Source organism: Sciurus carolinensis, chromosome 9 (genome assembly GCF_902686445.1).
Source record: "Sciurus carolinensis chromosome 9, mSciCar1.2, whole genome shotgun sequence".
In the NCBI taxonomy this organism is placed as follows: domain Eukaryota; kingdom Metazoa; phylum Chordata; class Mammalia; order Rodentia; family Sciuridae; genus Sciurus; species Sciurus carolinensis.
Window position 1 is genome coordinate 4,013,148 of NC_062221.1, and position 23,054 is coordinate 4,036,201.

The window sequence follows — 23,054 nt, forward strand, 5'->3', positions numbered from 1 at the left end:
ATCTCTGTAATATGCTGATTTTAAGTCCTTTGGGTATAGGCCAAGGAGTGGGATAGCTGGGTCAAATGGTGGTTCCATTTCAAGTTTTCTAAGGAGTCTCCACACTGCTTTCTAGAGTCGCTGCACTAATTTGCAGCCCCACCAGCAATGTATGAGTGTACCTTTCTCCCCACATCCTCGCCAACACCTGTTGTTGCTTGTATTCTTGATAATCGCCATTCTAATTGGGGTGAGATGGAATCTTAGGGTGGTTGTGATTTGCATTTCTCTTATTGCTAGAGATGTTGAACATTTTTCCATATTAACACATATTTTTGTTATCTCACTTTACTCTTACTCATTGTTGTGTGGAAATGTTAACCAGCATCATGTCATCAGTTGCAACTATAGGTTGACTACAGATAAAAATTTTGCTAAAAATCAATCAAAGTATTCTTTGAGTATGAAGTGGTTATATGGAAGAATAAAGTGATTGCATGGAAGTTATGATAAAGGGTAACACATATTTTAATATTATTTGTAAATGGTGTGCTATGTATCCTTTATATCAATCAAATTTGTGGTAAGTGTATAAATTTGCACATACATGCATAAATAAATAAATATGTGTGTAGACACGTGTGCGTGTGCACACACACACGCGCGCTTTGCCTACTAAGCCAGTTAAATAATTGCTAGCACACCACTGAAATATCAATCTTAGTTCAATTTACTTATCTATTAAAGCAAAAATAACATCTTCTGTGACTATGAAGAGAAAGGATAAGATCGGGCAATGAATGTTTAAAATTTCTTTCTACACTCTTAAGTAATACATAAATAAAAATTAAGACAATGCTGAGGTCAAATAAAAGCACCTATTGTAGTTCTGACTTTCTTCAAGACTTAAAAAGGAAAGAATGTTGACTCTAACGTGAAAAACTTGCTGGGGAAGAAACTTCCTTTATGGAGTCAATAAAATTGTGTGGATTTTATCTATCTCTATTTTTCTTGCTTTTATCAATGATCTTTTTCCTTAAGCTACAAAATAGATCATTCAGAACGATGATTTCTATCTGTGTCTGAACTGAAAACAATATGATCTCCCAGAATACACAGCCGAGAGCAGGAAGCCGTGAGTGCAATTTATAAAGAAAGAAAGAACAAAAACCCGTCGTCACCATGAGACCAGGCGAGCAGAATAATTACCAGGGTTGGAATCTGGCTGAAGCGGCACGTCCAAAGTCCAGCCTTCTCCATATGTCCTCCCGGATCTGAAGTGATTAACAACGGCCATGACTCATCAGTCCGTGTGGGACTGACTCAGGGGCAGCAGTGTCCCTTGTCCAGGGATGCTTCTTCCATCCTTTCCACTGACGTCTTGGCAGGCTGGAGAAAGACTGGGTGAAGGTGACCCTGCTCCATTTTCACCATCTGCTCAAGCATGGAATGGAGCCTCCTCCTGTTCACAGAGTTAAATGTGACTCCGATAAAAATAAGAGGAGGAGGAAGGGATCCAGTCACAGGTGGGGCACATTTTCTCATTACTTGGTTACTTGGTTAAGTGGTGTTCAAGCCGGGTTGCTCATTGGAACCATTGGTTTAAAAATCATCCAGTGCCAGAGGCAACCTGCTGAGATGCTCATTTGGTTGGTCTGAAGTGGGACCTGGGTATTGGTATCTTTTTAAAAGTACCTTGTGTGATTTTAATGTCCAGTTGGGGACGTGAACCACTGCCGTGATGCAGGATGCTTTCATTTAGTAGGAACTCTCCAGAGCTCAGGCTCATGAAGGACAAGTCAGAGCTGGTATCTGCCATGTGACTTTCTTGTCAAAGATTCAGGCTACAATGGTTTTCTTACCATCTTTGTAAAACAAGACAAAACAAAGCTAATTCTCATGTAAAAGTTCAGTTTATATAATATTAAAAAGTCAATAAATTCTATGAAACTAATATTTCATAGATAAGGACAGCCAGGTATTACCTCTTTTCCCACAAATATTTAAAAATCTTCACTAATCACTTGTTACAATGAATTTTACCACCTTCATCTTCAGGGAAGGCTTGGAATTCTCCTTTCTAATCTCTGTAGCCTTTCTTGGAGCTAACGTTCTCATGGACATAAGTGTCTGCATTGAAATCAGAATTCCCCAAGAGTGTTTCCCGAGCTGTTGGCAGTTTCCTTTGCCCCAGAGATTGATGATGCAGTGGCTCAGCTACGGCTGGTAGAAATGTGTAAAGGAATGGCCTGAGGTGTTATTGTGGCACTATTATTAGGAAGTCCCTGATCCAGTGTCTGAACCCTGAGTTTTCTTTACAAAGAGCATAAAAAATAAAAAATAAAAAAACCCCTCTGCTAGTAAAACCTAAGTTACCTCCACACTCCAACTTGAACTGCACAGTTGATTTCACTGACAGGCATTAATTTATTCAAGAGCATGTTATGGATTCCACACTGCATGCATACACACACACCTAAGGGCTTCCCTTCCTGATTCTTCTATTCTTATTGTCACATATATGTGTCAATGGTTGTGATGGAAATTACTCATACCACAATATTGAATCTTCATAGCGGTCCTGTGAGTTACTAAGTGCCAGAGGGTTATATTCCTTGCCTTGGATGTGATTCACAAGGGTTGTGCCAAAGTACAACCTGGGCGAGGCTCTTGGGGTCCTGCTCAGTGTAGTTCACTGCTGTTCTCAGTCACTTCAACAAGCATGTCCTCCAGTGGAAACCAGTGAGCCTTCTGTGCAAACTGAAACAGGATTCTTTTTATTTTTCTAATTCAGTCATTCCCTCATATAGTCATCTCTTGTATTCTGTAGTGGATTGATTCCAGGACCCAAAAAAACCCATTGGTAAGTTTGGTAACTGGTAAGTTCAGCTAATTGGTAATTGGTTTCTGCAGGAATTAGTTCCAGGACGTTCATTCTTATGTAAAAGTTGAGTTGAAGTAATATTAAAAAGCAAATAATATCAATGCAATTAATATTCTTCAGATAAGATTAGCTGGATACAACCTCTCTTTCCCCACGAAGATTGAAAAATTCATCAGCATCGCTGGGTAAGTCCTCCAGGAATTCCACAGCAGGATGGCCATTCTGATTACTTCTTCCACTTGCAAGTCTGTGGCCCTTCCTGATGGTACTGCACTCTGTTCTGGTGAATTCCATGATGTTATTTCTAGTGGGTTCTGCCTCATCTTACTACAATAAATTAGAAATTGCCAAATCACCTTCCTGTGGCCACAGAATTGAGCTCTATACAGTTGATAGGAGCTTTCTCGGTAACCTTGTAACATCTGAGGCCAATTTAAAGCAACTCAGTAGATTTGAGGAAACTACCAGGGATGTCCATCTGTCCACTTCCTTCTTTGTTACCACATTAAAGAGATAAAGGAATTATACAGAGGAGAGAGGCTTCTTTGCATGGGTCCAAGAGATAGAGCAGGGCACGGTGAGAGGGTAAGGCAGCAGATGCTCACTAGGAGCATCTCGACGTGCTTTACTGGTTTACCTTTAGCTTCTTTAAATTATGCAACAAACACACACCCGACAGAGCACTAAGCATCCACACGCAGTGTAAGAGAACACAGTCCCTGCCCCGGTGAGCAGCAGAGCCCCGTCAGCACCTCAGGGCCCTGTGTGCCTCTCACACACACCTGGGCTCCTGTGACAGGCAGCCCCAGCTCCCCTTGCTTGGATCACTTCTGCAGGTATCCCCAAACTATTGAATGTGCCGTGTCTGCTTCCAGGCTTTGGTAACTATACCCAAGTTTCTGTGATTTTTATTTCTTTGTGTTACTGAAGCTCATTTACATTTTGTGCAGATGTAATTTGTTAAGTTTCATTGCTTTTTAGTCAGGAGTAGAACTAGGTTTTAAGGGGCCTGAAGTCTACATGACTCGTATTCTTTAAGAAAAAAAAAATAGGAAGATCTCTTTTGTTGCTAATTTTATAGATGCATCTGCTCTGGAGAGCATATTCGAGGCCCCGACCCACCTAGGAGGAGCGCAGGCCAGCACAGGCCACTGGCTTCGGCCTTACTGGCTTCATGGAAACGCTCTCTGCACCTTCCTGCTACCAAAATATCCAACAGCTTATCCACTCTCATGGCTGTTTCTAAACATTTTGGCCATTGAAAACAGAGCTACCAGAAATGTAAACATGCTGTATGCAGCACTGGCCAAGAGAACCGTGAAGATGGGAGTACTCGGTTGTTCAACCCGGGAGCCACCAGACACCTGTGGATTGAGGGCACTGGAGCTGTGGCAAGTGCAACCGAGTCCAGCATGGCTATTTAAGTTTTTAAGGGGTTTCGATCAGTTTAGACTTAAATCGATGAGCGGCTGCCATACTGGACAATGCAGTTCTGGGGTGTGTAACTGGAAGGGCATTGCTGAAACTCGAGACACGCATGTATTCAACCTTTGAGACCCTGCCGATCTGTTTGCCAATGCGATTTTAAGAATTTATCACAGTAGTTTATGAGTTTCTATTTTACCACATTCTCATCCACTCTTGAAATTGTCATACTTGAATCTTAGCTCCTTCTGTGGGTGTGCAGTGGGCTGTCATTGCCATTTCAATTAAGATTTCCTGATTGTTGAAGATGTGGGTTACTTCTACACGTTTGTGACTATTTGGATTTTCTCTTACATGAAGTATCTGTTTACATCTTTTGTTCATATTCTAGTGGTTTGTCTGCTGCTTTCTTATTGATTTATTGGTGTTCTTCATAAATCACATGTTATAGATACAAGTCCTTTGTTGATTATACATTTGGCAAATATCCACATACAGGGACTTCTTAAAACTCCTCACACCCAGATCTCACTGGAGCAATTAAATAGGGATCATGGCATTTTTAAAGGTACCGCAGGTGATATCCATTTGCCCCTGAGAGGGGAACAGACCTGAAGGCAGGGTAGGGAAGGAGCGGTGCATGGTGGGGGTGTGGCTTCTCTGTGGTGGGGTGGCCTGGGGTGCTCCCGGGCTCTGAGGGCCTTAAGCTGCGCCCCCTGTGCCTCCGTGTTTCCATCTGTAAAACCGGGAATAGCTCACGCTGAGTCAGCACGAATCCCTCGGTGGCCTGTGCAGTGCCCAGATCCCCAGTGGAGCACAGCCAGTGCTCAGCGGGTCCCGTGGTCATCCTCCCGCTGTCACCGTCATCGTCATCAGTCACCCTCATTGTCATCTCGCCATCGCTGTGTCATCGCTCTTGTCATTGTCAGCATCATGTCATCTCATCATCAACCACCACCATCATCATCATCACCACCATTGTCACCGTCACTGTCATCTCCTCATTTATCATTGTTGTCATTGTCATCATAGCATCATTTCATCAACCATCACCATCATGTCATCGCTGTCATCATCATCGTCATCGTCATCATGATCACGCTGTCATCGTCATCATCGTCATCATCATCATCATCATCAAATCACATCATCATCATCACCATCATCATCATCATCAAATCACATCACCATCATCATCAAATCACATCATCATCATCACCACCATCATCATCATCGTCGTCCCAAGTTCAAATCAGCTGCCCCACAAAACAGTGGCAGCCAGCAGCTTTCCTGATGGGAAAACCCAGACGCCTTCCTTCTGAGGTCAGGAACACGTCAGGACGGAGGCTGACTGCTCTAGCTGCTCACTGTCGTTCCAGAAGCGTCAGTCAATACAATCAGACGAAAACACTGAGCAGGTATGAGAACCAATAAAAAGATGAGATAATGCTATACCTAGAAACCCTGGAGAGTGGGAAAACCAACTTAAACATAATGATCCTGTTAGGTTGCAGATATAAAATTAAGACAGAGCAGGGTACAGTGGCCCATGCCTGCAATCCCAGTGACATGGAAGGCTGAGGCAGGAGGATCAAAAGTTTGAGGCCAGCCAGGGCAACAGTGAGACCCTGTCTTAAGAATAGAAATAAAAAGGTCTGGGTATATATCTCAGTGTAGAGATTCCCTGGGTTCAATCCCCAATACCACCAAAAAATATTTAGGAAAAAATAAAATTAAGTGGTAGTAATCAGCACCCTTACTAGACATACACACTAACCAGTATGGGACATGGAGGTAGAGAAAACATAACAGAAACAAAGAAGATTGGATGCTTAGGGATAAACTTAACAAAATTATGTAAAATTCATAGGAAGCAAACTGAAACATGTTTCAGGAGAAAGACACAGAGTAGAGTAAAACAAAGAGACCCTGGCTCTGGGAGAGGCCAGCGTGAAGCGAACCACGTCCGTTCTCGCTGGGCTAATTTACAAGTCTCACACAGTCCCAATGAAGCCTTTCCAGTGAGTGAGACACGCTGGAATTCGATTTGATGTGAAAAACAAATATGCAGAAAAAGACTGAAAAAGAAAATCCCCAGGGCGATCAGCATGTCCAGCCATAAAACTCACAGCAACAGCCTTTGGCTAAAACCGCGGGACACAGTAACCACAGATGAACACAGTGGACCAGAGCAGAAAGACCAGAAACAGACCCAGGCAAATATGTATACGATGAGACCTCAGCTCGCTATGGGTGACGACTGACTTCTAAATAATGACGCTTTTCTAATAAATGATAAACCACCATTGGAAAAAGAGAAAATTATGTCCATATCTTACACCAAGTACAAAAGCAAACTCCAAATGCAAAATCCAAATGCAAAGTTAAAACTACACAAACACCAGAAGAAAACATGGTATATTCCCCTTTAAGCTGGCTTTCTTTTCTTCTTTCCACCCTTTCTTATGGGTACATTGTGATCATACATGGTGATGGGGTTTGTTGCTGCGTATCCGTATGTACACACACTGTAACAGTGAAACCGGGTCAATAGTAATTCCCAACGCCTCCCCCTCCAGCCCTTCCTCCCACTGCTGCTCCCCTTCCTCTACTGATCTCCCTTTGATTTTTCTTGAGGTTCCCCACCCCCACTTCCTTTTCCTTTTTCCTCTCTAGCTTCCACATAGAAGAGAAAACATATGACCCTTGACCTTTTGAGTTTGGCTTATTTTGCTTAACACAATGGTCTCTCTATCCATTTTCCTGCAAATGACATAAGTTCATTCTTCTTTATGGCTGAATAAAACTCCATTATGCATACATACCACATTTTCTTTATCCATTCATCCATTGACGGACACCTAGGCTGGTTCCACAGTTTGGCTATTGTGAAAGGTGCTGCTGTAAACATGGGTATGCAGGTATCACCATAGTATGATGACTTTAATTCTTTAGGGTAAATACTGAGGAGTGGGATAGCTGGGTCAGATGGTGGTTCCATGCCTAGTCTTTTGAAGAACCTCCATACTGATTTCCATAATGTTGTGCTAATTTGCAATCCCACCAACAGTGTAAAAGTGTTCCTTTTTCTCCACATTCCTTCCAGCATTTATTATTTATATTCTTGAGGATTGCCATTCTGACTGAAATGAAATCTCAGTGTAGTTTTGATCTCCATTTGCTAATGATTTTTCATATATTTGGTGGCTATTTGTATTTCTCCTTTTGAGAAGTATTTGTTTAATTCATTTGTACATTTATTAATTAAGTTATTTGGTTTTTCAATGTAAAGAGAGTGGTTGAATAGATTGTGTCATATCATTTTGGATTATTATACAGCTATAAAGAATGATGAGGAAGGTCTCTGTGAACTGGTGTGGAGTGATTTCTTGGGTATATTGTTAAGTGGAAAAAACAAACTGCAAAAACATGTGTATGTGTAAGAAAGATACACGTGTATCTGTAAAGGGAACAGAAAATATTATTCAAAATGAAGGGAAAGGAGAAGAAAGCAACTGACTCAAATAACTTTGGAAGATTATGTTTTGACTAAAAGCTATAAACTAAAAAGAAGTGTATGCAACTATAATACTCGACTTAATATTTCCCCAGGGGTGTGGGTCAGCTATTCTAGAACTACTTTTTGTGTTTACCAGAATTATGCAGATAAGTAAAAGTTTTCTAACCATCAGAAAATGACATCACAAATAAGAACAGAACAATATTGAGATGAACCCAGCACTGGGTCATACAGGCTCTGGAAGCAAGAAACTTCAGCGACAGTGAGTATAGCTGCAATTCAGATCCTGGTTTCTCAGTATAATCTTCCCCATAAGAGACCAAAACTCCCGGGAGAAAAGTGGTTAATTTCAGGACTGGGTCAAAGAAAATACAAGATGTGCCTTATCTTATCTGCCAGCAAGTAAAGAAATGGTAAAAAGATGATAATGACTTGCTGAAGGGCATCAGAAACCATCTCGAAAGAGCTCCTTGTGGCTAGATGTAGGAAGGTGGAGCAACGAAGCAATAGTCATAGCACGACTTACATCTTATAGATGAGAACACTGCCCACAGTCCACACTGACATAAATAAGTAAGTGAAGGAGAAAAGATAGCTTTCCCTTACTGTAGAATTCCAATAAACAGCACAGAAGGAATGAGAGAAATAGGAAATTATCCTCACATAATTGTTGCAGGCAAGATTCATCAATGAATGGGCAAAGATTAGTGGACAAGAGTATGATAAGAAACAATATTTATACCATCTCAAAATATCTCTCCACAAGATATCTATAAATTGCAAAGGAAAAAAAAAACTTAACATGGAAGAATCTGGCAGACTCCACCTTTATACAGTGAGAAAAGCTTTTGTGATCATTGTGAGACATACCAGCAGCATGTCCTTCTTGATAGGACTCACCAGTTAAGGCTCACAAACTCCTGTGGTGTTCGTGTCCAAAATGTATAAGTTCAATTTGATCAATAGAAAACGAATGACAATCACAAATTGGTGAATGATCCCCAAAGTGACAAAACTGGTCAGTAGACCTCCCAAGCATCAAAGCCATGCATGACAAGACCGGCTGGAGGGAACCAAGGAGTCATAAGGACAAATGGGATATATGGTCAGGGATTAGATCCTGGCCAGAAAGAGACAACAGCTGGACAATGGGCAAAACTGAAATAAGGCCTATAACTAATTTCCTGATAATTGCATTATTATTTTGTAATAAATTAACAATTAACTAACAATTAGTGGAAGCTAGAAAAGGAATATGTTAGAACTTTTTGTATTATTTTTGCAACTATTTTGGTAAGTCTAAAATTAATTCATGGTAAAAGTATTTAAAAATATAGTGAGATCCCAGTCACTTGAGATCAAATAGGAGGTAATCAATCAATAGAAGGTTGTAAAAGAGATTCAAGCCATAGCCCGGTGGTTTCCACACATAGCCTTTAAGATCTCCTTAAGCCATGAGATTTCTTTAAGAACATTAACAGAATTCTTAGCTCACAAGGTGAAATAGAGGGTTCTATATGAGCTTTGATCCAGTGCTAATCCCCTTGCCTTGTAGCAAGTGATGCACAATCTGAGGATCACAACATGCATTATGAATTACCCAAAATAGTTCAGAATGAAATCTCTTTGTTTCAACTTGCAAGACCATACTTGAGAACAAAGTTACATTTACTGATGAGTGTTCAATCTTATACCAGATAATGACACAAAGCAGTTCAACAATTTAAATGGGGTGAAAATTAAACTACCCAGTGGAGAAAAGCAGATTCCAAAAAGGAATTTGCAATATGATCCCATTTTTGTCAAAATTAAAATACATGCATAGGAAACAGCCTCATGTTTTATAGGACAAAATATAAATAGTGGTTAAGTCTGTGCAGTTGGAAGACAGTGATTTTTCTTTGCTTATCAGTGATTTCTAAAATTGTCCCAATAACTATATATTTTTTATAATGAAAATAATACAAATTATAAATTTTTTGAAAGAAAGCAGTGTGACAATTTTTCACTTCTCTGAACAGTGAGTAATAAACTAAGTACTTCAGATGAGCAGAGGTAGCTAAAAATAACACATCTACATTCCATATAGTCACTTGTGTTAGGGTGACTTAGTAGAAACCACAAAGAGGAGGTGATAAGTGGATTTTTCTAACTGTGGCCATTTCAGTTGAATAATGTCAATAATCACCCAGAGACAGGTTCAAGCACTAGTAATTATTAATGTAATAATGTCACAGGAAACACTAACATCCTGTGCCTGATTCATTTATTAGCAGTTTACTTTTAAAAATGAAAAAAGAGAAGATATACTTTGTTAAGGGGGAGGAAAAAGTTGGGAAATTTTTTCTTTTAGTCTTATTTTATTGATGGGCATATATTAAATGGAAAGAACTGGCATCCATTCCCTAGGGTTCAGAATACAACGCAATTCTCCTCAAATTTTCCTTTGGGTATGAACCAGCTTGGGAACTTCGATTGCATTGGTCTGGGATGCAACCACGACTTTGCACAGGAATCATGTGGAAGTTTTCTAACACTCCAGAATCTTGGGCCCAATCTCATATCTGCTCGATTATAATCGGCACTTTTGGTAAGATCTCCATGTGGCCTGCATGCTCATTAAAATTTGAGAGGCTCTGGTCTAAAGGTCCCAGACAGTCTACCTGCCTTTTGGTCTCTCTAGTTTTCGGTGAAAATTACTTCACGAAATAATAGTACTTTTAAAAAAAGATCACAGAACCTGAAACTGGTACTAAACTCTGTTAGCAAATGACAAAGCTAAATTTTGACTTGCAAAAGTGTTTTTAGACAGTTAAAACAGTTCCCCTACAATAAAAATAAAATTTTCCTTGATTTTCAGGTGACTTTAAAATTTGTTTTTATTGGCTTTAGTTGTCCCTCAGGCTTGGTGGCTGTGTGGTGAATTCAAAGGCCATCGCTTACTCGCACATCCTGTTTTGCTTGAGGACTGCTTCAGGATCTGCTTTTTAACTCTCCTGGTGGTCTTTCACTTCCTGGATGCTCTGATGGAAGGATTAAGAGTGGTTTTAAGTGGCATAACTGTGAATATCTTTGCTTTAGATTTTCGGGCCTTGAACTCTCTAGGCAAGTGCTCTACCTCTGAGCCACACCCATGCCCCACACTAAAAGTTTCTAACAGAAGGGGACATCCTGACTCTTCCTCCTGAACACGTTAATGGTAAGCCACTTCCGATTCTACCCACGAGAGGGCCAAAAAGAAGCCATCGTGTGCCAGGTTCAATATTGAATCTCAGGGTCACAAACACCCTCACCTCAAGTTTTACAGGATCACATTTCAGTCCACTGAGTCCATTATACTACTGACCTTTCTACACATTAACCTTGACCTGATATTCTCACTCCTACTAGGAATTCCAACAAGACATACTGAGAATTCACTTACAAACATAGAGGCTAACATGAAGGTCAAGCAAGAATATTGCAAAAATAAGTAGAGCTCATGAAATACCTTTAAAACCAAATCTGCAGTTTTTGAGATCCTAACAAGAAACACACACTATTCATCATAGTAACATTAAACAAGCTGATAAATTGAGCCTCAATACAACTATAGAAAATCAATAGGTAGGGTTTTCAGAGAGTAACTGCAGTGCCTGCTAAAGCTTAATCTCTTACTCTATATACTACATAAACTACTTAATGTTGTTTTCAAAGCAAAGAAGTCACTTGGAAGAAAAGGCTAAAAATGAAAATGCTGAGTCACCATGTACTCTCATCTTAAATCTGCTGCTCAAGGATAGGTAAGAATTATTTATTTATTTTTTTTTTTTGGTCTTAGGAAAAGTTCTCATAAGTTTTTCAGTCTTAAATGTATTTTAAATTTAAAAAATATTTATTTTGAAAATGGTAAAAATTTATAAAAATGTTTAACATTTTATAATTTTGTTTAATGCTAACCTTAAAGGCTATTTCAATAAGGAAAAGTCATACCTTAGCCTACAGTTTAAGGATGCCTTACTACTGTTATAAAATCTATGGTAATATTCCATTTACCTTCACGAGGTCTTCTACAGAGTTTTTTCTTTCTTAGATATTGCATTATTGACTTTACCACTGGTCATTTTTTTCCCCATAACCACCATTTTTTATAAATTTCCTGCTTATTACAGATGTTAAAATATTAATATTTAGTAAACAAATCTTTGCAATTGTAAGATTACCTGGACTGAGCAAAGTTTTCTATTTTCTGCACATTATTTTATATTTACATTTAAAGAAGATTTGGGGCAAGTTGTACTTCATTGTTCTCATATGACAATATACTTACATGTCAATAGGATTTGATTCTTTCACATTTTTTTAGGTATAGTTAATTGTTTATATTTCCAAACTATAAATGAGATTTTTTAAATTCTTTTTTTAAATTTATTTATTTTTATTCATTGTACACAAGTGGGGTACAACTGGTTGTATACAAAGTAGAGTTGTACCATTTGTGTAATCATACATGTACATAGGGTAATGATGTTTGTCTCATTCTGTTATTTTTCCTTTCCCCCACTCATAAATAAGATTTTTAAATGAGGGTTTTATGTTGTGATCCTTGAGATGATAATACCCAATTTTTAAATTTGTTTGTTTATTTTGGTATGGGGGATTAAATCCAGGAGCACTCTACCACTCAGTTACATCCCTAACTCTTTTTATTTTGTGGGACAGGGCCTCGCTCAATTGCTAAGACTGGCCTCAAATGCAGTATACTTCTGCCTTAGCCATCTGAGTCACCAGGATCACAGGTGTGTGTCACCATGCCTGTCTAAATCCTGATGTTCTGACAAAATATAAATTGAGTCATTTAAAGTAATGTTGATTGAAAAAAAAGTCCCAGAAAACTGTATACAGTATACTAACATCTTGATATGGCTAAAACTTCAAAAATCTAAACAATATATTGTGCTAGAAGTACAAACATCTGTGATAAAATAAGACGAAAAATAAAAGCATGAGCAAGATCCATAGTTGCTGTAACATTGAGACACACACACACACACACACACACATGTACACACTTCATCATGATCATCACTTAATTTTTAAGTGCAAGAAAACCAGGAGATTTAGATTCTTCAGGAACAAATTTATGATGAGAGTGTAGGAATCCTCTCTGAGTTGAGGAACTGTATGGAGCACTATATTCTTTGACTTCCACTTTCCAATGTGTATTTCCATTTATGGCAAATATTTGCTGATATTTTTTCCAAGATTCCTACTGGCTAACCAGTGTGCATGAGCATCTTCTCTAACAATGTGTTTTGTACAGTTTGTTTTACTATTCTACTTCTTAAATAGTAATATCAGAATGGTAACAGTTCTGCTTACTCTGTGGGAGAAAAGGAAATCTTAGATTATCCTGCTCCTATTCATAGTTGATGAGATGTGCCACAGTTTTGATCAATAGACATGTTACTCCTAGCAGAATATTTTCTGGAATTATGTTTTTGATTATGAAGACTCAGTGCAAGTAGACTCAGGTTTCTATTAACTCCTGTAGAAAAACAAAACCAAAAACCTCCTTCATCCTAGTAAATTAATAATGTGGAAAGCAAAGGCCACTGTAATTATCAGGTGAGAGTCTGGAGGAAAGAACAATCTCTTATCAATATCATACTTTAATTCAAATAAAATAAGACCCCTATCTTTCTCAGGATGCTGGAATCTAGGAGAGACTGAGATAAGACTGAAGCACAAATATTTCAGTTTTATAAAAATTATTAAACCATATTTCCATATTGAGGGAGCTAGGCAATTGATAGGGCTTGCAATGACTCAGGAGAATGTTCAGGAATAAGTATTTTTTTCTGTGCCGGTTCCTGGAGGGACTAGTTTTTGCAAGACATATAGGCAAGCTATTTTATTACTTATACCAATAAGGACCAGCCTCCTAATTACTAGTTGTATAAATATTTTCCTTTAGAGAAAAAAAGAAAACCTCCCCTGGGGACTCGTGAGGAATCTTTGGGATGGAGAACGGAAAAATAAAACCTACAGTTAACTAATTTAACTAATTAGCTCAGAAGCATGAGTTCTGGGAGTCTAGTCTGAACTTAACTGGATCACTTGGGGCTAAGGTAAAATGCTTTTTACCCTTCTCAAGTCACCTTGAACTCCGTTTATTCCAAAAGGTATAGATTTTGAATGAAAATGTAAAACTAACTCAAAAGATTAAAGACTGATGGAATGAAAGCAGCTCTAACGATTTCCTCACACCTCTCATTTGATTTCTCCTCCAACATCTCAGGAAAACAGGCTTTACCTACCTGGCGCGGAGTCCTCTCTGACTTGCTTCTGCACCACTCCCAGTCGGAGAGGTCTGGCTTCTGATTCTCTTCATGAGAGAGTCTTCTTTCCGGGCCTTCGGAGAAGGTGGTTTCTTCGTCCTCAGCACCACCTCCCGATTTCTCAGAAAATGCCCCCTTTCCTTGGTCAGAACCTCCCGTGTCCCCTCCAAGGTTGCCACTCCTGCCTTTCTCCAGACCGCTGACTGAGGCGCTGTCCAGAGAGGGCGTGGTGCTGATCTCCACTCTGATGGCGTTGAAGATCTTCGGGTTGTCTCTCTCAGAGTCTAGCACAGTGCCGCACTCAGGGTTCATCAGGTGGTGACAGGACACGGAGTTTTCGTCGTCGTCATAGTAATCTCCATGTGCTAGTTTATAGATCCCATAGCTTTGTTGGAAGGACAGATTGAATTCAAAGCCTCTCCTCTTGGCTAAGTGAAAATGATAACAAAATTCCAGAGTTAGGTAGATATAAACAACCCTTGGATATACACGGTGAGTAACAAAAGGAAGAGTGTTCAGCCCAATCACTATCTAACCATCTTCAGTTACTTCTGGTCTTTAAGCTTACAAAATGAAAGCTCTGTGGTCTAATTTTCCTCAATTGCACAAGGAGTGACTTGAATTATATGACCTGAAGAACCCTTTCCATCTTTAGGCAATTTGCAAAGCAAAAATTTAAGTAACCTCTCAAAAATTTAAGGAACCTCTCAAAAATATTCAGTTTTAGCTTTTCCGGTCCATTGATTTTGAAATTTCTTTATTTTGGAATAAAATATATTGTTCATAAATTCTACTTTGCTAAGTATTAATTATTAAGTAACATTAGAATTACGTGTTTTCAGTTAAGAATACCACAAACAGATGTAACAGCTTTAAAATTTTTGATGTATACCACTTCTGACATTTGTGTGGTTGTAAGAGCATACACAAAAAATTATACCATGCTGCCATGCAGCTTTTAGACTTTTAAAAATAGCGAGTACACTTCTTATACAAATTAGTTTGGAATAAGTTGGCTAAAAAAGTGAATGGATGTATATCTTTGTGACCTGAAGCATTTAACAGTATATACAAAGCTGGTTAATTACAATTAATTAGCAGGAATGTAGAAAACCTATTTTGATTTAAATAAGGTGAAATATACTAGAATTCTAGACATGATACTGTTAGCAGATATGATGCAAAGTCTCAGTAGAATAACAAGAATGTGGCAGAAAGTGATAAAATGTTTGCATGTGAAGGCCATTCACTATTAGATAATACATATTAAGAATGGAGTTATATCTGAGTGGTAGATAAAATACAATTTAATACTTCAGTTGTCATCTTTTAAAACATGGCTTGTTTCAATTAAATTTTCTGCTTTGATAGTTCTGTGTTTTATAGCCAGACATTTTGCTATCTTTGGTGGCAAAAGTTATGAAAAGCTATAAAGTTTCTGTGGGAGTCATATGAAAAATTTGATTCGCTTTGTAATACACTCCAGTGTCATTCACATGCTGATTCTATTACTGAAATGTTCCCAGAACCAGAGATTTACAAACCAATTTTGCTGACTGAAAAATAGAATTTATCAGTATAATTCATTGTTGTTTGAGCCAGAACACAAACAAATAAAAAATTCTATTCAAAGAAAATGGAAAAACAGAGATGATTATATTTTATACACTGCCTCATTTATGTTTCTTCTTAGTATTCCTATTAATCTAGTCCAGTAAATTAAATTAGAATTTTAGACCTACTTTAAGAATATCAAAGGTGAGAGAACTGAATGGATGATTTGATTATTGATGGCCTTCCTTTTCTCCAAAAAAGATATGAAGTGACAAATTGGTAATTCAGGAACATTAAGAAAACAAAAATGTGATAAAATGCCAACTTTATGATTAATACTTAATAAAACTGATATCTGACTTTATAGTTTATTAGCTGTATATCATAACTTTGAAATGAGTAAAAATTAGCAATATTTTTGAAGACATTGCAGAATGTGTTAATGGAGACTCTGCCTTGAGCCAGGACATGCATGAGACAGTCCCAGGCAGGTTCTCAGGAGAAGCAGGGTTGACAGAGAGACTACACTGTGGCAGAATCTTCCAGGGACAAGCTGTTTGCATAGAGCACGTCATTTAACACAACAGAAATCCTGCACAACGAAAGGTTTTATTGGTCCTGCTTTACAGTTGAGAAAACTGAGGCTGCTAGAGGAAACCTATCTAAGATGATTTATCTGGCAAAAAGATTTGATTTTGATGCTGATTCCAGAATTGGAGTAATTATCCTACAAAAGAAATTACTCTACTGCCAATCAGACCCATGAGAGAAATATGTTAGCATAAGCAGAATGACCTGGACGTGCTATTTTTAGGTCAGAGGAAGGACTTTATTTATAAGTAACTCAGGAAAACTTTTCTTTTTGTTTTTGTTACTGACTTTCCTTAACACCAAAGGTAAAATCTGACTGAGGCCACCAATGGAGATAACAGGTTATAACAACATCACAGAGTTGACAATGTTTGCCTACGGCTTGATTGCAAGGGGGGGTGGGGAAGCCTAGAAAAATATGTTAAAAACCAGTTAATAATCAAAACAATATTGAAGGAGATGTTAGTGTTAGAGTCAAACCTGATCATCCCTAAGTTCCTTAAGGACAAAGACTATGTCTCTTTAATATTATCACATTATTTTTAACAAACAGGAAGCAAGGCAGAAAACTCCCTTGTCTAAGAGGCCAGTCAGGTAACTGTGATATCTGTGCATTCAGCAAGTGGGAGAGTGCCCCTCCAGCTCAGTCCCTTTGAGCGAAGCCATTCCTGGCCTCAGCCCACTAGGGTGGGGTGGCAGGGGACTGTGTTCTCAGCAGTCTTCTAAAAGATGAACCTGATGCATAGATTTTGATGTGAAATATACTGATCTTAAGTTTTTGGCCTATAATTAAAATTGGTTAAAAATAAGTATAAAGATCCAGGTGTGGCGGCACATGCCTGTAATTCCAGTAGCTCAGGAAGCTGAGGCAGGAGGATCCCAACTTCAGCACCAGCCTCAGCAACTTAGTAAGGCCCTTAGCGACTCTGTCTCAAAATACATAAATAAATAAATAATAATTATTATTGTTATTAATAAAGGGCTGGGAATGTGGTTCAGTGGTTAAGTGCCCCTAAGTTCAATCCCTGGCACCCCGCCGCCACCACCACCAAAACCAAGTATTAAAACGTTTTTGAGCCAAATCCAGTTTGGGCCAGGAATGACCTATCTCCTCCTTGCTGAACAGGCAGCGTGGTGCTAGACACAAGATAAACTTCCTGTTGGACATTTGTAAGGGAGTGGCTGAGAGAGTGAATGAATGAATGACCCATGGAAATCACCTGCTATGTGACAGGGTATTTGTCAGGATGACCTGACTCAGTGAGGTCAGCTGAATGGCATATATGCTAATAGAAGTGACATCTTTTAAAACTGATATATTTAAAAATTACATCTTTTAAAATGGATTTATTTGTAGGAGGGAGGACTTGATGATATTGGAGCTTCTGACTTCTACACTTATGCCTCTTAAAAAATTTTGAGTTGTTTTTAAAACTTTTTGTATAGTTATAGGTCTTTTATTGATTAATAACTTTCAAGAAATTTGAAGACCAATATAGCCCAGTATCTTCTGAAACCTATAACATGTTTTAAAAAATAAATAAAATAATTATGATGTATTTGTTCTGCAAAGCAAGAGTTTCTAGGATCCATCCCTAACCTTGGCTAAAACATGAAGTAGTTCTAGTCTTCTGTTTTTAATCAAATTTTAAAGTAATTGTATCAACTTATAAAATGAATAATTTTTGAGACTAATACGTGACTTTAACACATACTCTGATTTTGTGAAAGAATAAAGGCCAACTATCTGCTCTTTACATAAAAATTTGATTTTTAGCTGTTTAAATAGAAGAAGAAAATATGTCAGGCAAACAAAAGGAGTCTCAAGGTTATATCCATCTCTTATGTCAGCCATCTGAGACCACTGTGTTAAAATCACTTAAAAAAAACTTATGCTTGGAGATACCAGTAATTTGGATTATTGTCAGAAACCAAGTTAATTCTTATTTCAAATTATTTTCCAACACTAACAACCACTTTTCTGGTCGTGTGTCTCTCAGTTACCATTCCATGAAGCTGAAATGTCAAATTGTATGTGTTACATCTAAAAGATGGACCTATAGACTACATGAGTTAGAAAAATTATTTTCCCTTCTTTGCTTCTGTGTGGTTCACTGAAAAAGAATGTAAAGAAAGGGGATCTTGGTTTGTTAAGGAGAAAAATTAAACATAAAACTCCTAAAGAATTAAGTCATACTGCTGATAAAGCACCTACCCTACCTGGGGATGACCCACCTTTGGATGCTCAGAATGTCATTGTGTCACTGTAGCCATAGGAAAATGTATGCTGGCTCCTCATACAGAAAAATGTATGCTGACGCATACTAGTTCTCAGATTCCCTATGGGAAAACCTAAGAGGGAATAGATTCTTCGACCTATAAAGATCCTAAACTAACATTTCCCACAATGTTTTGTATTTGAAAACAAACCTTTTCTTTAAAAAAATAAGCTTTCATATGTCAAGTCCTCCTTTGGAATTTTAAGATAAATACAAATAAAATCATGGCAATTTTAGAGGAAAATATTACACTGAAAAGCACGTTTTAAATTTCAGACGTGATAATAACGTGATCATTGATTGCACTGACCAGACTGTGGGCTTCTCTATCTTGTGCATACAAAGATGGAACATTTCTGAGGCCATTTCAGTGACAGGTCTGTTGTCCTGCTTTCCACTTTATTCAGAGGGGCTCCCACTTTTAAGAATGCCTGGATTGGAACATATCACCAAGTCTTCACATTTTCACTTGCATTGGACCCTTGTCTCCATCACAATATTAAATGTTGTGAGACAGGGTTGGCTCGCTGTTAGAGCAGGTTTGTAAATGATTTTCTATTTTATGTTTTTATAAGTGAAGCATAAAAATTCATTTTAATTTTCTCTGTGGTTACTCTGCACATGAACCTCCAGAAGAACGTCATTATTATAAGTTCTATGGTCATTTTACAGACAAAATGAAGTTGGCATCTATTAACAATAAAACTTTACGACATTCTTAACAACAGAAAGTCTTTTTTGTCAGTTGAAAAATATCTAGACATGCTAAAGTTGAAATGTTATCAATACATGAAAAATGGCCAGCTCATGACTCGTATTTATAAAGTAACTCTGTTGTAGAATTGATTGCAGAATATACTTTGATATTTCCCAATTTTTACAACCCCAAAATAGTGGGACACAAACTGTTTTTATTTAACCTAATTTTCTGTCAAGGAATAACATGCTTGCCTATTCTGAGAAAGAATAATTAATGGGACCATTAGTTGAGCGTATACTAATGCATTTGGAGATTTATTAAGTGGTAGAACATTATATCTTTTGTCTGAAATGACAAAATAATGTCATTTTTCTTCCTGGCAGATCAAAATGTGCAGCTCATTCTTCAGCTTTTCCTGTTTTAGGATATGGAGCAACCACACTGGAGGGAGCTTTGCCGTTAGCTCTGCCCCATCCCATGCCAGCCGTACTCTTCAGGACATAATTTTTTAAAAACAGTCAATGTATGGCTAGATTCATGTATGCATACACAATGACAAAGTCTGCCACCTCCCTCCCTTCTTGAAACTGAGGGGTTCTGCTAGCTCGTTGGGATCTAGCAGTTTGTGTTGCTAACAGCAGAATCATTTTGGGGACTCTTTCAGGCACTCTGATGACTTATGCTGAAAACTTTCCAAAACTCTGAAAGAAAACAAGGAGCAAAATAGTAAAAATGTGTTTCTTATTGTTCCAATGACTAGTCGTAGGCTACAGTATACTCAGTGTTTGATTCTTTCCGGTGTTAATACTCTTTCCAGATGCAAGATTCTCAGCAATGTCACCTCTGACACATACTCTAGGCAGGGGATTTATTTTCCACTGAGAACTGTCATGGATAAACATCTAAGAGCCTTTGCTGACATCACCTGAGTCCAACAAATTGATCTCTTCCTTTTTCACCCTAAACAATCACCAATGCACAAGCACTTCCGCGGTTGCTTAAAACCTGCCTGGTTGAAAGGCTACTCCAACAATGAGCTGAGAACTGTTTTGCATAATTATTTTTCTATTTGCCATTTACATTTGTCCTCTTCATCCTTTAATGAGCAACTTTCTCAAGGGCTACTTTTCTGCTTTGGAGGGAACACATATTGCTCACAACAGCCACACTGCAGGGGACTTACTTTTTTTGCCATCAGATGCCACTGAGTAAGCGCTCTGCCTGCAGTTGATGATGCAGCCACAAGGCAAGTGGGTCCAGCGTTTGGACAAGACAAACACGGGGGTTACCGTGGTGGCCAGCAGGGTTAGTAGAAAGCCGAGAGTCTCCAAGGGAAGGCTCTGGAGCCCCACCGCGTGCTTGACCACCATGTGGATCTGCAAAGGCGAGAGAACTTCAGACCTAACCCCAACCCCATTTCCACTTCCCAAAGCCTTCCCCGCAAGCCGGCAACCCCAGGCTGCTTCCCTGGTTGAGGAAGTTCTCCTTCTGGGCTGCCCTACTGGACTTTGGTAGTGGGATCTTGGGATGCTCCCTATTGTACTAGATTCCAGGGTTTGGTGGATTCTGCTCTTGAATGCTGGGTCTGATCCCGCTGCCAGTTGAAATCTCCACCAGGGAGACACAATCTACAAGTGCGTTACCCAGTCCAACAGCAGCATCCGTGGGACCTGTATCTGGCACTCCAAATGGTCTTTGTCACCTCCCAGGTCCTCATCCCTACCCAGGTGTTCTTGAAACAGCAAGGCGCCACTGATACCTCTCAACCAGGCTCGCCCAGGAGGCCAGAACAAAAGCCTGGTTTGCCCCCTCTCCCCTGCTCCACAGCACATGGGCCCTGGGCGGGGTCCTCACCCGGCAGGAGTGGAGCACAGAGGAAGAGGCGACAGAAGGCTGAAAGGAGAAACCTTCTTTAGAGTCCCTCTCCTTTTCTGAATATTCCAGATTTTGCTGGGATTTTGATCCCAACAGAACTGGAAAAACTAAGTCGCCCGCGACCCAAAGTGCTCCTCACGCCCCTCACCATTGACACGCGAAAGCGCTTAGCGGCAAGGGCTGGGTGGCGGGCTACTCCCCACAGGGAGCTGCCTTCCTTCCAGCGGGTGTCAACCCCAGCGAGGAACACCTGGCAGCGGACTTAACTGCGCATCTTTGGGTGACTCCCCACACCAGCGACGCTGGTCCCAACACGCACTCACACAGCCCGGCACACACGCGCGCATTAGGAGCAACTGCTCTTTTACCATCATGGGCAGCCAAAGAACGACTTTGGTCAGCGCTAGGATCAGAGCGAAGCGCTTCTGCGCCACGCTCCGGGTGAAGCTCCGGGTGCCGTGGAAAGTCCCCCGGTTCTCACGCCTGCAGGCTCCCGCCCCAGCGGCCGCCGGCGGACCTGGTGCAAAGGCAGTGTCGGGGGTTGGGGAACGACCACCAGCGCCGCGCGGAGCGGGGCCCGGAGCATCCTCCGGGGACAGGGAGAGCTCTCTCCCCCCAGTAGAAGGGGTCCCAGGAGTGGAAGCGCCGCGGGAAATCTCCTGGTAGTTGGCATGGAGTCTCGGCGGTTCTTCCGAGCACAGCAACTGGTGAGTGAGCGGGACCGAGAGGCCCGCCAGGAGCCCGAAGGCCGAGGCGTACACGCAGAAGAGCAGCAGCACGTAGGAGCTGGAGCAGTCCGCCAGGCAGCCCCAGGGCGTGCGCACGAAGGCGCCCCAGCCGCACAGCGGGAGCGCGGAGAGCAGCAGGCTGGCTGCCCATACCGTGAGCGCCACGCCGAGCACCTGGCCGGACCTGCCGGAGGCCGCCCGACTCCCCTCAGTCCTGTGCATGGTGTAAAAGTTGTAGGAGACGAGGAGAGTAGCCTTCAAGTTGCTGGAGAGGCCCTGGCATAAATACAGCAAGGCGGACGTGGTGCACAGAGACTGGAAGTAGCCAGGGAGCTCTTTGGGCCACTGCAAAAACATGAAGATGGTCACTGACAGGACACTCAGGAGATCATCCACAGACCAGGAAGCCACCAGCATGGACACGACCGTTCTGTTCCGCATTCCCAGCAGGGAAACTAGGGAGAAAACGCTGCCCGCCAGGGCTGCAAGAGCCATCAAACATGTCAGGCAAAAAAGATAGATGTTCAGAGTTCCTGGTGAATTTAAAAGGTCCGTAGAATTATGATTTTCTTTCCACAGGCTAGAGTCATTTGCTAATAAGTTACTGAGAAAGAAAGACATTGTCCTTGATCAATATTTAATTTCCCTTCTCAATGAGTCTGATGATTTTCTCAAAATAAAGCATGGCTGTTGCAAATCAGATGTCATTTCTCCTACCAAGTTTCCCTCTAGATGTCCCTCAGTCCTGCAGGAAATGGTCAGGCATGGCTCCTTTAGATCTGACTCAACCCATATTTAAAAACTGAGTTCCATTTCAGGCATCAATAAGAAACTTTTCGACATTCCAGTTAAAAACACACAAGCCAAACTCCTTTCCACCACCAGATTTCAGGCAAGAAAGCAAAACTTCCTCAGGTAGATGACAAGCATGATGTCTAGATCCTTTTGGGGTCCTTCTTATGGAGCAAAGCAGCCCGGAGCTTGATGGAATCAAACTATTCACTTTTAAGAGAAAGAGAAGATTGCATTTGGTTCCAGAGCTGGATTCAAAGGCAGAGAGACTGTCAGGTAGGTTTCAGCTCTTATGGCAGAGAGAGAAAGAGAGAGAGAGAGAGAGAGAGAGAGAATGAGAATGAATCTGAGCAAGCAGAGCCGGTCTGTACTGAGGCTCCCATCGGAACCTTTGTGTTCTTTTTCCA

The 23,054-nt window shown here is 40.1% G+C and overlaps 1 protein-coding gene across 1 annotated transcript in view; it reads right to left on the bottom strand.

Moving 5' to 3' along the window:
* Positions 1–22,713, bottom strand: part of Gpr149 (G protein-coupled receptor 149) — a 55,125-nt gene extending 32,412 nt beyond the window's left edge. The window contains exons 1-3 of the mRNA XM_047563044.1: positions 21,496–22,713; positions 20,436–20,628; positions 14,108–14,556 (exon numbers count right to left, since the gene is read on the bottom strand). Coding sequence (XP_047419000.1) covers positions 14,108–14,556; positions 20,436–20,628; positions 21,496–22,476 — 1,623 coding nt within the window. The 5' untranslated portion in view covers positions 22,477–22,713. The remainder of the gene's footprint in view (positions 1–14,107; positions 14,557–20,435; positions 20,629–21,495) is intronic.
* Between the last annotated feature and the right edge of the window lie 341 nt (positions 22,714–23,054).